We start from the raw sequence: 13,179 nt of genomic DNA on the forward strand, positions 1-13,179 counted from the left end.
TTGGACAAGAGTGATATTTTCTTTCATTACCTATGGAGGGCGAGGTTGGTTGGCAGCAGAATGAGAGAATATTTGCGATCTCGGCTAAAATGTGAACAATATATTCCAGCAAAGAATGATGATGCCAGATTGACTTGGGATGGGATTTTGAATCACAAAAGCAAAACCCTAACTTACAATAATTAAAAACAGGGGAAAGCAAAGCAACCCCGCTGGGCTGGATGGATGGATCACAGTGACAAGGATCCTTGTCAGCAGCTCTGTCAGCTTGTGAAGACAATTAACCACAGAGAAAAAGGAGCAAGACAACGACCAATATGGCACGAGTACAACACTATTAGTAGCACGGGTACATCGATATAGTAACATCATGTGCCTATGAAGGAAAGACGTAAGTTTTGTCCACATAGATGTACCCTTATCATGTAAATTGTTTACGACACTCTTGCAACAAATATCACCAGTGCGGTAGATGATTACCATATGTGCAAATATTACACCATTAGTGTCTATTTTGTTGCTGAAAGCCAAAAGGCAAGCAACAAACTTGTAAGTTTTACAAAGGCAACTGATTTAAAGTAGAAAACTTGTTAAATAAACTTTATATCACACTTTGGCCAACTTTAATTTATTCGAAACAAAATCTGTCCGATACAAACATTATACAAGAATTATGCACATCCCTGATCCCACCAGGCCAATTTTTTATGGGAGACAATGTCAGTTTCATAAGCTAAAAAGATTGTTACAAATGACACCATGTTAGGACTACAACAAGCTGGCCTTATACAGTCATCGACCCGAAAAATGACGACACGCCTTCAATATAACCACATTTAGGAACGTAATTTTGGGACACAGGCGAACCTAACCTAACACTAACAGCCGTACAAATCTAACTCTTACTAAAATTTGGATGAATAAGCCCCCGTGTTCAGCTTCTACACATCCATTCTAAACAAACCTGTGAGATGGAAGTTCAGACCATATTGTTTCTGTAAGAACCGGGGTGTAGTCTGTATTCCCATGATCAATCCTAATTCTCTTCAAGAATCAGAAGGTTGACCTGTAAAACAATGCGCGCTGGATCTCCCTCCGCTTGAAAAATGCAACATAATACGTTTATAAGAAAGAGCGGACGATAGGTGTACTTGTAGTTGCAAATAGCAATCACATAAGGTATTCTTGTAAGTTAACGGACATTAACAGACTGACTACAAAGAATTTCTAACAATTAACGGGTAGCCGTACTCACCCATTTGGTTTCTCTAAGACCCAACTATATCATATGGATCATATCTTTTTCCTGTTAGTGATGCGGTAAGATTCGTTAACAATATAAGAGACAAATGTCGGTGGGTTTGACCAAGTAATCATCCCAGACAAGGTTTGATAATATAAGTCATTCAACACGTTGCCAAACTTTTCCATCCATTACAAACACGAAGACATAAAACAATGAGCATAAGAAAAGTAATAATACGATATCACTTATCAATAAACTTATCTACTTGAGCAGAAAAGGCATTTTGGAGCATCCCTTTATGGAAGCTCGGGCTCTATTTGCATTTGAGACCTTGTTTCTCTATCTCAAGGATGAAGAACCAAAAAGAGAGATTACATTAATAGAACAAGTTTCACTCACCAATTGTTTAAGCAGTTCCTGTTATCAACCTCTCCTGCTCATCAAACCTTTTCACCTTTACGAGGCCAATGAGAACCTGAAAACTGAAAAATGCGCAAAAGACATATGCTGCAATGGCAGGAACCTGAAAATAAATAAGTAGCATCAGAATCGAGCTCTGAATAAAATTAGACAACAGGGAGTCCACACAACGCCATAGATACCAAAAGTAAACTTGATAGCTTACTCGAATGGAATTAATATACAAGATTGTTGCGAGATTTATTAGGCTTCCAGCAGCAACTACCTGCAAGTAAGTCAAAGAAAAGATCAATCCAAGTAGACATCATGCCATTACAAGATTTAGCAGACAAGAGAGACGTTCAACTAGTTAAGCTGTAAATAATACATATCAGTACAATATGATATTTTTCATATAAGCTTTAGCAGACAAGAGAGATACGGAACTGTGCACGTGCACCTAGTAAGTTGACTCAGAAAAGTAATCAAAACCTGTTTTCTCTTTTTCCCAAACTGTCAATGTGGGTCTTCTGCTTTTTTATTTTTTTGTTCTACAAGAACTTTTTTGAATGCCATTCAATAATGTTACAGTGAAAACTGGTTCATTTGATATCAAGATATGTTACCCCGACTGTTGATGAGGAAGAGATAATGTCAGTGTCATACACTAATGAGAAAATGTGTATAAATCATTAAAATAAACTCCTTCCATGCTTGTGGATGTGAGTAGGATAGAGCCAAAGCTCAGTAAGGCTTTAACAAAGTATATTTTGTATATATCTAATGGAACCTAATAAAGAAAAAAAAATTCAAATCAGAGCTCTCTTGTCAGGATATGATACACCAAAACAAATTCCAACATAGATAAGTATGATGTATATGCCACTAGATCATGAGTAAGCTCAACTCACATTTCCTACAGTCTTTTGGACAGTTGCGACCCGCTGGAATGCCCTCTCAGATTCCAAAGTCCGAACTCTAAGCTTCAGATCACCTTGCTCCTATAAATAAACAAGGGACATCCACAACCGAGAAAATCATAACAAGATATTCAAAGTATTCATATTAATAGCACACAAATAAAAAAATCAGTTGGTACCAATCTTTGGATAATTTCAGCAAGCTTTTCAACTCTGTCAGCCTGTCTAAATAAGTTATAGAATGCAAGCGACTGCCTGTCCCACCTATTTCTGAGGTCCTGGAACATTTATAAGTTTAGTGTAAGAATAGCGTTTGTATTAGAAAGATCGTACAATATGACATTTAATATAGATGGTCAAGAGTTTGCCTTTATAATGACTTCAACTCCAGCTTCACGAAATTTTAGCAATTCCAGTGCGTAGCTACAAGGCAGAGTGTCCAAGACTTGTCAGAAATAAGGGGAAGGAACAGTTACCAAATCTTTGAAGGTATTTATGGAACAACTTTGGGATGGTTTTAAAGCTAAATTAAACTCACGGTTTGGCTATCTCAGTAATGTCAAATCGAGGATCAAGACCCTTTCCAATGCCATCCAATACTGAAAAGGCAGAAAACAAAGAAGTCCTTTTAGGATGATATAAACATATAAATATGGGGCACGCTTTTGCACAACTTTGACACGTTTTTGTGGGGCCACTTCTAATGTATTTCAGCAATCCGAACTATCTATCTTTTAGGTCTTCCATCAAAGATCATGTCTACTAAAAGATAGACGGTTCGGATTGTTAAATACATTACGGAGTAGGCCCCACAAAAACGTGTGTAAAAAAAGTGGTGCCACGGACCCGCCCCCTATAAATATATATCTCTGTGTGTGCAAGACTGTAAGTACATATAAACACATTACATAAACAATGTAAAATGAAAACATATTTCCAACAAAAATATGTCCACCATGTTTCTATTACTGTACCTGAAAATGCTCTGACAACAAATGTGAATGTCGCAGGAAATCTGAAGGGTTGGTCTGCTGCAATGGCTAATAAATCTTCCCCTGTTAAAAGAATGCAAGGTACTGAGTATCAAACATCAATGCTTAGTGGAAGAATGCAAGACACTATTCACAACGAACCAATCCTGGAAATCCAGCTACTGGACAGAAACTTGGTAACCTTAATTACAGTTGGAGCCCAGACTCAAATTTTACATCATTTAAATTGGAAAATTTAGCATAATCAAACTTGGTGCATAAGCATGTTTAATTTAAAAGACCCCCAATTAGACATCAAATTTAAGTAGCTCAGGTGGCTGAGCTTAAACCAAAGACCAAAAAAAATAATTCCAAGTTTCATATCAGTAAGGTAGCCACAAGGAAATCCCAAAATATTCTTTGGACAATATAGAATACATGATAATAAGGAACATGGTTAACCAGATTAGTAAATATTTGACATATGATTACTGGATCTGGTGTTCATTGATTACTTGTTCAACTGTAAACCAAATTCAAGTACGAGAGTAACGCTACCTACTAACTTATACATCCCTGTGGACTGAGAAGTCTTTTAATTTTCAGTTAATCCTGTCTAAACTTGGCATGGCAGAAACTGGTTCCAGTATGAATGTAGCCATGAAAAAGCTCACTGGTTCTTATTTAGGGTAACCCTAAATATTGAGTTGTTAAGACCAAAACTATGTAGGGTAACCCTAACATAGACACAAGATTTAAACAAGGTAAATTACCAATTGCAGCAAGCCTTTCTTTCTTTTTCATTATCTTTTCCTCCTTGCTCAATGGCTTTTTAAACCCAAGCTCTGCTGTTGCCAATTCTTTCTCCTTTCTCTGTGCAGCAAGTCGCTCTTCAAAACTGCAAAATTTGAGCATTAGAAAAGAACTCAAGATATAGAGTTTAAATTACGGAATTACTAATCAAAGTAAACACAGTATGTTTAAGTTAAGACCTTGCTTGCAAAAACAAGGAGAGCAGGCTGTCAGTCAATGTAAATTATACCCCAGCTCGTAAAACAATTGACAATTATACAAATAACTCCATTCAAACCATTATAAATACTTCCTTACATTCGAACTGGTATAAATAACTCCATTCGTAACCATAGCTGATATAGTGCCTTATCTAGCAAGTTACATATAGCAGACATGTGGATATAATTCTAATTTGCTACGGAGGCATTATACCCCAAGTAGCTCTGAAATTCCTCAATAACAGTGAATTTAAATTTTGTACAGAAAAAGAAAGAACGAATCAACAAATTAATTAAGGAATGAACAACGGAATCATGCTAATTCTTCTCTATCAGAAGTACCTGTTAAGAAAAAATAGTGCTGTTCGTCTGACAGCTGTCATATCTCCAGTAGGCACAAGAACACCCATCTGAACCATTGCCTGAAGGACCTGCACCAGTTAAAATAGTTTCTGTCACTTGAAGATCATAACCAGACATTCGAACCATAGTATAATTAATGTAAGCTAACTGTAATTCTGATTGCCTGACCACCAAGGTATAATGAACCGTACTTAGTAAACCAAAATGCGGGGAAAAGATAAAAAAACCTTATCTGGATCCTTCTCATAAACTCCGTAAAAGGTTTCCAGCAAACCTTCTCTAATGTTTGGGCTGATACTGTAAGGTATAAATATTGAGATACATATTAAAATAAATTAAAACTTGGAGAGTGGTGGTTGGTAGATTGTAGATTAGCCAACACAATCAAGGATTTACCTTCCCATCATTCCAAAATCATAAAAAATCAACCTTCCACCATTGACATCATCCACGGCAATATTGCCAGGATGCTGCATTAAGAGTAAAAGAAAATTGTGGTTACACATTGGCAGGGGATATTAAATGACAGGAATCCCGAAATTTGTAATCAAGAAACATGAAGACTACAGCTTTCTTATGTGCAAGTGCAACAGATATATTGATCCCTAAAACTTTGAAAGGGTAGAGCACAGAAATCAGTGGAAGTCCCAATCTGACAGCCATGAGCGATTGCTTATGCATCTGAGCAGGACAATTTTCTTTCTGCAATTATGCAAATTTCTTGCCATCTGAAGCAATAGTTTCAAAAATTGCCTCTTAAACTACAGAATATCACAGACATGACGTATAAGAGAACTAAAAAACAAGAGGCCATATTGTTAAATTTGATGACCATGAATGAGGAGTAGGTATTTTCTCATACCACACCCACACTTCTGAGGTTTTCCCAGTTTTCTATGTTTTGACATCCAAATCATGCTTTAGAACCAAAACTGAATTAAACAACAAAAACTCACAGGATCAGCATGAAAAAACCCATGAGACAGAATTTGTTCCAAGTACGATTCAACAGCATATCGACCCAGCCTGAGGAAATTCAAATTGATATTAGAAGCAACAGGAGTGATAAGAAGAGGTCACAAGTTAACAAGATTTTACCCAGAATATAAGAGACAGGAAACTGTACTGACCTTTGCCGATCAAGGCCCAATTGATCTATAGCTTGTATCTTGTTTATCTTGATCCCCGGGACATACTCCATTGTCAGAACCTGATAATTATTTTATCGGTAGTTGGATTTAATAAGCATAATAACATCTAGAGGATCAAAAATCTTTAGCGGTGAAAGCTTAAAACCTGTGGTGTAGTGTATTCCCATATTATTGTTGGGACTTTGACATAATCCATGTTTTTGAAGTTACTGGCAAATAGCTCAGCGTTAGCAGCTTCCTTGGTATAATCAATCTCCTGGAAAACTTTATAATTATTAGCTATCATTTACTGAATAGTAACAAACACAATGTCTTTAAGAATGCAGTTTTTAAAATGAGCATAAACACAGAATTTTATGAAAATAAGTTATCAACAATTTACTAAACACAGAATTTTGCACGTGACAAATGAGCATAAACTATCTGCTATTATTATCTTTACCATGTAATAGAAAGAAAAAATCTATATTTAAAAAGTTTAAGAATACTGTCAAGCTGTGAACAATAAAATTTGTTTCTTTTCAAGAACAAAAATTCAACATTCAATTGCCTTGCTCTGTCATTGTTGGACTTTGAACCATCTATTATTGACCTCTTTTCCTGTATCTATATCACCTAAGTTCCCTCACGTGAGTTCATAATTATTACTCCATGTCTTCCTAAACCTTTACTCATCCAAGTCAATATCCTTGCATTACACTCGAAATGGATGACATCTTATTCCATGAAGCATGGTTCAACATATTATGTAGAGGGAAACAGAAGCCACTGTGGAGAATGCGACCTTTACCTACACTAAACAAAACAAAACAAAAAAACAAAAAACACAAGATTTATGTGCCTTTTGGCTCACTATTTAGTCAAAATGGTTAAAACAATGCAAGTGGATCTCAATACCTCATATAAGACATTTGCACACTCATCATAGATAGCAACCCAATCCCTCTTCGCACCATCTGACTTTGGGTCAATTTTTTGAAGATATTCTGCAATTACCTGGAAAAGAAAATGATAATATGACGATGCTCATCAGAATTCCCACTGCCTTCCCAAGATCAAGAGGAACCTTCACATGTATTTCATGTACAACATAGTAAAACAAGCACATAATACACAAGACACAACCAAACGGATAGAGAGAAAGTTATGAGATCTAATGATACAGTTGAATTCACATTCAACAAGAAAGGCATCAAGTGAACATGTACCAAAAATCCCAAAATTGATAGTCCTAATGTAGAACTGTAAGCCAATATGAGAAACTAACCCTCAGGTTCTTAAGATCAATATTGAAAAGATCCTTGAGTCCAGGCCTCTGTACTTTAACAACAACTTCCTGTCCCTTCAATCTTGCACGGTGAACCTGACCTGCATAAAGGATGATACCATATTCTTACATTTTGACCCTTATAAAACTGGACTATAACTTTAAAAAAAAAAAAAACAAAAAACAAAAAAACAATTATGCTAGTTTCATTTTCTGATTTCTCGTTCTTTTGCACAAATTTTGCTATCAGAAACTGTATAAATGCAATCAGGAGTACCAAGACTAGCAGCAGCTATTGGTTCATAATCAAACCGATCAAAGATATCTCCCACAGGAGCACCCAGCTCTTCTTCAACAATAGAAACAGCTGTATCTGATGGGAAAGGAGGAACTTGATCCTGAAAATTAAACCGTGATTCAGTTATGCCTTAGGAATTACCAATTAAAAATAGATAGGTAACTGATAGTTTTTAGAAAGGATACGACAAACAAAATTTGGCTCTACATTAAGTAGCGGATTGGATATAAACAGTATAATATGGAAAGTAGAAGAAAAGAAAACTAAAAGTCAAAGCTCAATAAGCTAGGTCCTTATTTTTTTTTATTAATAAAAAACATATATTTCATGATGTTTTTGCATATTTGGTGTGCTCAGAGCAAGTGTCTATAAATGACAGAGGCTTAAGCTAACTTACATGATTAAAAGAAAAGGCAAATCTTTCATCCGCTGTTTACATATTCAGCATGCTTAGAGACAACCGCTACCCTAACAGCATTGTATAGTACTAAAACATACAGCAATATTAGATTCCCATACTAAAAAAATGCGGTTTTTTTTCAGTTAATAAGAAAATTTGAGTTTTGAAGTAGAAGAAAATAAAAATGTATTTCTTCTTCTACCCTCTCAAAAACTCTATTTTTCTTTTCAATTTTTGATAAGTTAGAGAATAGATTAAAACATCTGGGAGAAACAACCCAGACAATATAATAAGCATAAAGGATGTCATCTCACAAATCCCAGCCTCTTGCACAGCCAAATTTTAAACATGATAACAAAAGTGTGAAAAAGATAAACAAAACAATAACAGAAGACGCATTGCAAGTCAAGGAAATTCCAACAAATAATTGTTGAACAGGAAAGAACTTGAAGAACTACAGATTTAGGAGTCTGATATAAGAACAGAAGCATACAGTAGGAATGTGCAATCTTGTTGACATTGAATTAAAGAATTTCCAACCTGAAGTTCTGACAATTGATCAACATATTCTTGGGCAAGAATGTCCACCCTTGTGGAGAACTGCTGGCCAATTTTAATGAATGTTGGACCTAATCTCAAAATGTTCTCCTTAAGCCACTTCGCAAGTGCCTTACGCCTCAAGGTTTTCTTCCCCTCTGTCATTCCCCCTGAACATTTGTTTCCTTCAAATTAGATATAAGCGCCAAATACTACACAGTCTAGCTATCTTACAAAGGGATGCCTAATAAAATTCAAGGGGCACTGCCATGGGGCAGCACCCCATCCAATTTCTTTTTCCTTTTTCTCGAGGGTGTTTCCCATGGAAATTCCCAGATGACATGGACACTGCCATGGCACCAGCACCCTCAGTTTCTATAATTGTCCTTTATGTACTTTCACAAAACTATATCGGAGAAAGTTCGGGTGGACATTGTGAATCGGCCTTCATAAGAAAGAAAGGTATATCCCAAAATCCAGAGAAAGTGGAAACCACAAAGATGACCAAATGCAAACTTTATCCCACAAACACTCCTGGTTCCTTACCGTGAAAAATTAATTAAAATAAAAACCTGATATTTTGTTCATACATACAAAAACCGAGGCATCACTCACTTCCACAGTAAAACGAACAAAATTCGCATCCCATTAACAACTTGTGCCAAAGCTTAAAGGAATGGAGCAATTTCAACCTCCCATTTGCACAGAATCAAGACTGACTATTACTTGTACCATTGAATAACATTTTTAGGGCCCCTACTTTGAATAATGTTACAAGGATTTACTATTCCAGAGCTATAATCCAGATCATAACTTAAACCATGTACGGTACTCTAGTCTTCAAAATCATGTGACACGGAAGCCAAGCACTTCTTCTTAACTATTGAAAGGTATATAGATTGTCTGGTACCAGGAAGCAATGTACTGTATATTGGTACCAGGTACCAATGTACAGTACATTGGTACCTGGTACCAAAACCAAAGAGTCTTCCACCACCATATCAAATTGGTACCAGTTACAAGGTACATTGTGGTTAACTTCAAATTGTGCTAATTATCTCCAAAACTGACAACATACTATTAGATTGTAAAATTAGAAAGCATTTCCATGGGAAGTGGACATAAGGCTCTAAAACTATTATTTCATGAGCTTTGCCAGGACTTCCCAGTTTGAAATGTTTCTTACATTTTTGGTTAATTACTCATTTGGAAAGCCAAAACAAAGAACTCACGAAATTTCATTCTACAGGAAGTGACTAACCTCGATAAGTGAATTTTTTATTGCCCAACCAAGCCTTTATGATGAATTTTAGAACAAATCCCCATATTTCCAAGGTCCTCTGCATTGTCGAGTAAGTTTTAAATCTACTCCAACGGCCACCGGGAGCAACGGAGACCTGCAAAAACCAAAAGTACCATATTACTATGGCAGGCTGACTCGGATTTAATACTAACTTGTTACTTGTTAGGGTGTGAGCATCCAACCCTAAACCAATTGAAATAGACAGAGAGGCACGCCTTCAAACTATTACGTAAACCTTTAATTCCCCGATGTGGGATTCACACTCTCAACATAACTTAGCTCAAACACGCAGTTCCCACAAAGACAATCCAATCAATCAACATCATGGAATCATACCTCAACTTTTGGCAGCCCGCTTTGCTTAAACCACGCATCTTCCCTTCCAATTTCCTCAATATTCTTCCTCCTTCCTTCCTCCTTCGTCTCCAACACTTGAACTCCTTGCACCGCTTCCGCTGCCACTCCATTGCCACTCACGAACTCCACCAAGCTCCCATTAACAGCCCCATTCTTACTACGAATTACACCCGCACTGCCATTGGAGTAGCTGTTGACTGCGCCATTGGACCCGTAACCGCTACCACTAGTACTAGCAGCAGCAGCTCCATTATCACCCAACTCGACACCATTGACTTTCTTGATCCTCTCCTCAACTACAACACCTTCCTCTTTGACCGCTCTTATTCGGGATCGAACACCAGACCTCGGGTATCCATTACGAGAGAATTTAGAGAGAGAAACTCCAGAACTAGAAAGGCGACGTTTAGGAGTGGTTTGTGGTGAGAGAAACGTGAGTTCCGGCAGCGGTAGAGAACAAGCAGCCATTGAGGTGAAGGAATCGGGAATTTGATCAAAACCCTAATCCCCAATTTTCATGCCCGGAAGAGAGAGAAGCAGAAGAAGAAGACAGACAGACAGAGAGTCTGTTTGGAAGTGAGCAAGGGAAATGCAACCGAGGAAAACGAAGAAGAAAAGGGAGGGAAAGGGGTGGAGCTGGGGAGGACACGTGGCAAATAAGGTGGATGAGTGTTTTGAAGAAGGAGGCTTCTCATTGGCTACGAGGCTCGCGCGCCACAAAGACGCTTCGTTTCTTTTCGTTTTCTTGTGACTCTCAGAGATTGTTTTGGCTGACGTGTCAGTCCGAGAATTTTGTGACTGGAAAGATAGAGTTCTTGCTGTGCTCCACCCCTTCTATTCCAGTTCGAATTGCTTTCTTTATAATTTAAGGGAAGTGTTATTGACACTCTAAAAATCTCATTTTAAAAAATTTGAAGTGTAAAATGAAAATTTTGAAATAACAATAACAATTCTCTAATTTAAATGAATTAAATATGCACGTACTCACCACTCGATTTTGAATTCTGTTCTTTGCAATTTAAATGAACTAAATATGCATGTGCATATAAACATCAATTGGTCTTCCCGGTGCTTGGAGCAAGATATAGTTTATTGTTTATTTGAAGATGCTAATATTTGGTTTTGCACTTCAAGTTCAAGGTTTTTTTTTGTTTTTTTTGTTTTTTGGGGTTGAAATCAAGCCGTTCAAGTTTGCAATTGGGTTGTAGTTCAAGTTTGTAATTGAATTGTGCTCGAGTTTTGACCCATACGGCAAGGGCTTTAAATCAATTGGATGAGTATGACTTATGACATTTCAGCATGCAAGTAAATTACATCACGCTCATCCAACGATAATTAATGCGATGATAATGTTATCCACCACTTAAAGATGGTGAGCAAAAAACCCTTCAAATATCTCTAGCATTTCTCTTCCAGAAAAACCCTAGAGACACAAACATAAGCATTTTAACACCAAGTGATGTTGCATTCCAACCACCTTCCACATTTTCCGTCAGTCCTTATTTTTATCTTCAGATTTAAACCCTCCATAATTTCCTAAATACCAACCCTCAACCTATAGCAGACGTTTATAAAGAATGCCCTAAATGATATTAAATTTAACCTATTTGTTTCAATTTAATGATAATTTTCCCAAGCAGAAAAGAAAACGCAAACAAGTAAGCATGTCCCAAATTATCCCATGTCAACATAAAGTAGAGATTCTAGAATTCTAATACATGAAGGTAACTTTAAATTCTAACACTATTTACCTATGTCATCTAAACTTTTAAATTCAATGAATGAAACAAAATACCTATGATGATCTCTAAGGATATCGATCTTTGTGTTTACGATGCTTTTTGTTGATCCAATTTCTCACATGTTTAAGATAAAACTTTTCCTTCAAGTGGTATCAAGAGTCTAGGTACAGTGTATGGTGAATTCTTTTGGGTTTTGTTTTTTTCATGGTTTGTGATTTAAATGTTGTAAATGTTACAAGCTTTGTTCTTGCTTTTTGAATATAAATTTTGCTTGAAAATTTAGCATCTCAAATGTTGTAGATGTAGTTCATTTAAGCATGAATATTGGAACTAAAATTTGGTGTCATGTATGTGGGGAAATTCGGCCAAATCCACCAAATCCAAAGGGTGGATTTTTGGGTTCATGTTTGTCTTGTTAAAATTGTTTTAAAGTGACATTAGGAACCCCTAAGTACCCTAGGATATTAACCCTCTTTTGTGTAGTGAAAATTTGAGTTTTATTGAGTGAAAACATTCATAGAGCTCTTATGAGTTTTCATGTGTGTTCTTCAATGTTCTTGATGTTCTTACCAAGAACAAAAAGGTTTGGTGTTTTGATTCAATGTGTTTGTTGTTTTTCATAAAGTTTTGGTTTGTTATTGATTGGTGATGGATGATTGGTGTCTTTATTGTTTGACAAACCTACATCTTACAACACATACCAATCAAACTTTTCAACCATGCCAATCAACTATTCAACCCATACCTTTCACTTTTTCAACACATTATGAAATTTTGAATTTTCAACAAAAACTAACCCTTCACTCAACTACCAAAACCAGCCACCCCTATAATAGGGGCACTTTTTGGGCTTTTATGCAATTACATAAAGTTTTGATACTTTTGTGTATTTGCACTTTGACCTAAAAGTTTACATTTTAATGTAAAGGCCCAAAATCACTAAAGGACAAATTGTTTTGCTCCTTTAATGAAGTTTTTGTTATTGTTGAAATTTTTTGGGTTCTAGTTGTAATTACATGAAGTTGTGGACTCTTGTGTTTTTACAAAGTGACCCCAAAAGTTTATGTTTTAGCATTGTGGTCCAAAAGTTTAAGTTGCTTTCTTAGTTAATGTGATTGATTAAGAAAAGGGTGATTATGAACCAAAGGCCTCGATAATTGAGCTATGTGATTGGCCGATTTACATTATGAATGTTTGGGTTAAGTAGTTTAG

The 13,179-nt window shown here is 36.3% G+C and overlaps 1 protein-coding gene across 1 annotated transcript; it reads right to left on the bottom strand.

Moving 5' to 3' along the window:
• Positions 1-612: 612 nt before the first annotated feature.
• Positions 613-10,824, bottom strand: LOC103934789 (protein ACTIVITY OF BC1 COMPLEX KINASE 8, chloroplastic). The gene is made up of 21 exons (XM_048570936.1): positions 10,205-10,824; positions 9,827-9,962; positions 8,569-8,735; positions 7,608-7,728; positions 7,331-7,431; positions 6,961-7,059; positions 6,209-6,319; positions 6,043-6,122; positions 5,869-5,938; positions 5,309-5,382; positions 5,140-5,209; positions 4,892-4,980; positions 4,310-4,434; positions 3,540-3,620; positions 3,104-3,164; positions 2,934-2,988; positions 2,745-2,843; positions 2,557-2,646; positions 1,872-1,931; positions 1,646-1,769; positions 613-1,098 (listed from the first exon to the last, which is right to left on the bottom strand). Exons 1-20 carry the CDS (start codon positions 10,691-10,693, stop codon positions 1,653-1,655), a joined length of 2,295 nt encoding a protein of 764 aa, XP_048426893.1. The 5' UTR covers positions 10,694-10,824; the 3' UTR covers positions 613-1,098; positions 1,646-1,652.
• Positions 10,825-13,179: the final 2,355 nt, after the last annotated feature.

The sequence above is a fragment of a genome, unplaced genomic scaffold, assembly GCF_019419815.1.
Source record: "Pyrus x bretschneideri cultivar Hongxiangsu unplaced genomic scaffold, Pyrus_bretschneideri_v1 Contig56, whole genome shotgun sequence".
NCBI lineage: Eukaryota > Viridiplantae > Streptophyta > Magnoliopsida > Rosales > Rosaceae > Pyrus > Pyrus x bretschneideri.

Excerpts from the sequence above, each read along its gene's own strand:
- LOC103934789 (XM_048570936.1), bottom strand. The coding sequence starts at position 10,693 with ATGGCTGCTTGTTCTCTACCGCTGCCGGAACTCACGTTTCTCTCACCA. Across the intron at positions 3,621-4,309 it reads AGAAAGGCTTGCTGCAATTG|GGGAAGATTTATTAGCCATT; the intron begins GTAATTTACCTT and ends TTCTTTTAACAG. Across the intron at positions 2,844-2,933 it reads GAGTTGAAGTCATTATAAAG|GACCTCAGAAATAGGTGGGA; the intron begins GCAAACTCTTGA and ends TAAATGTTCCAG.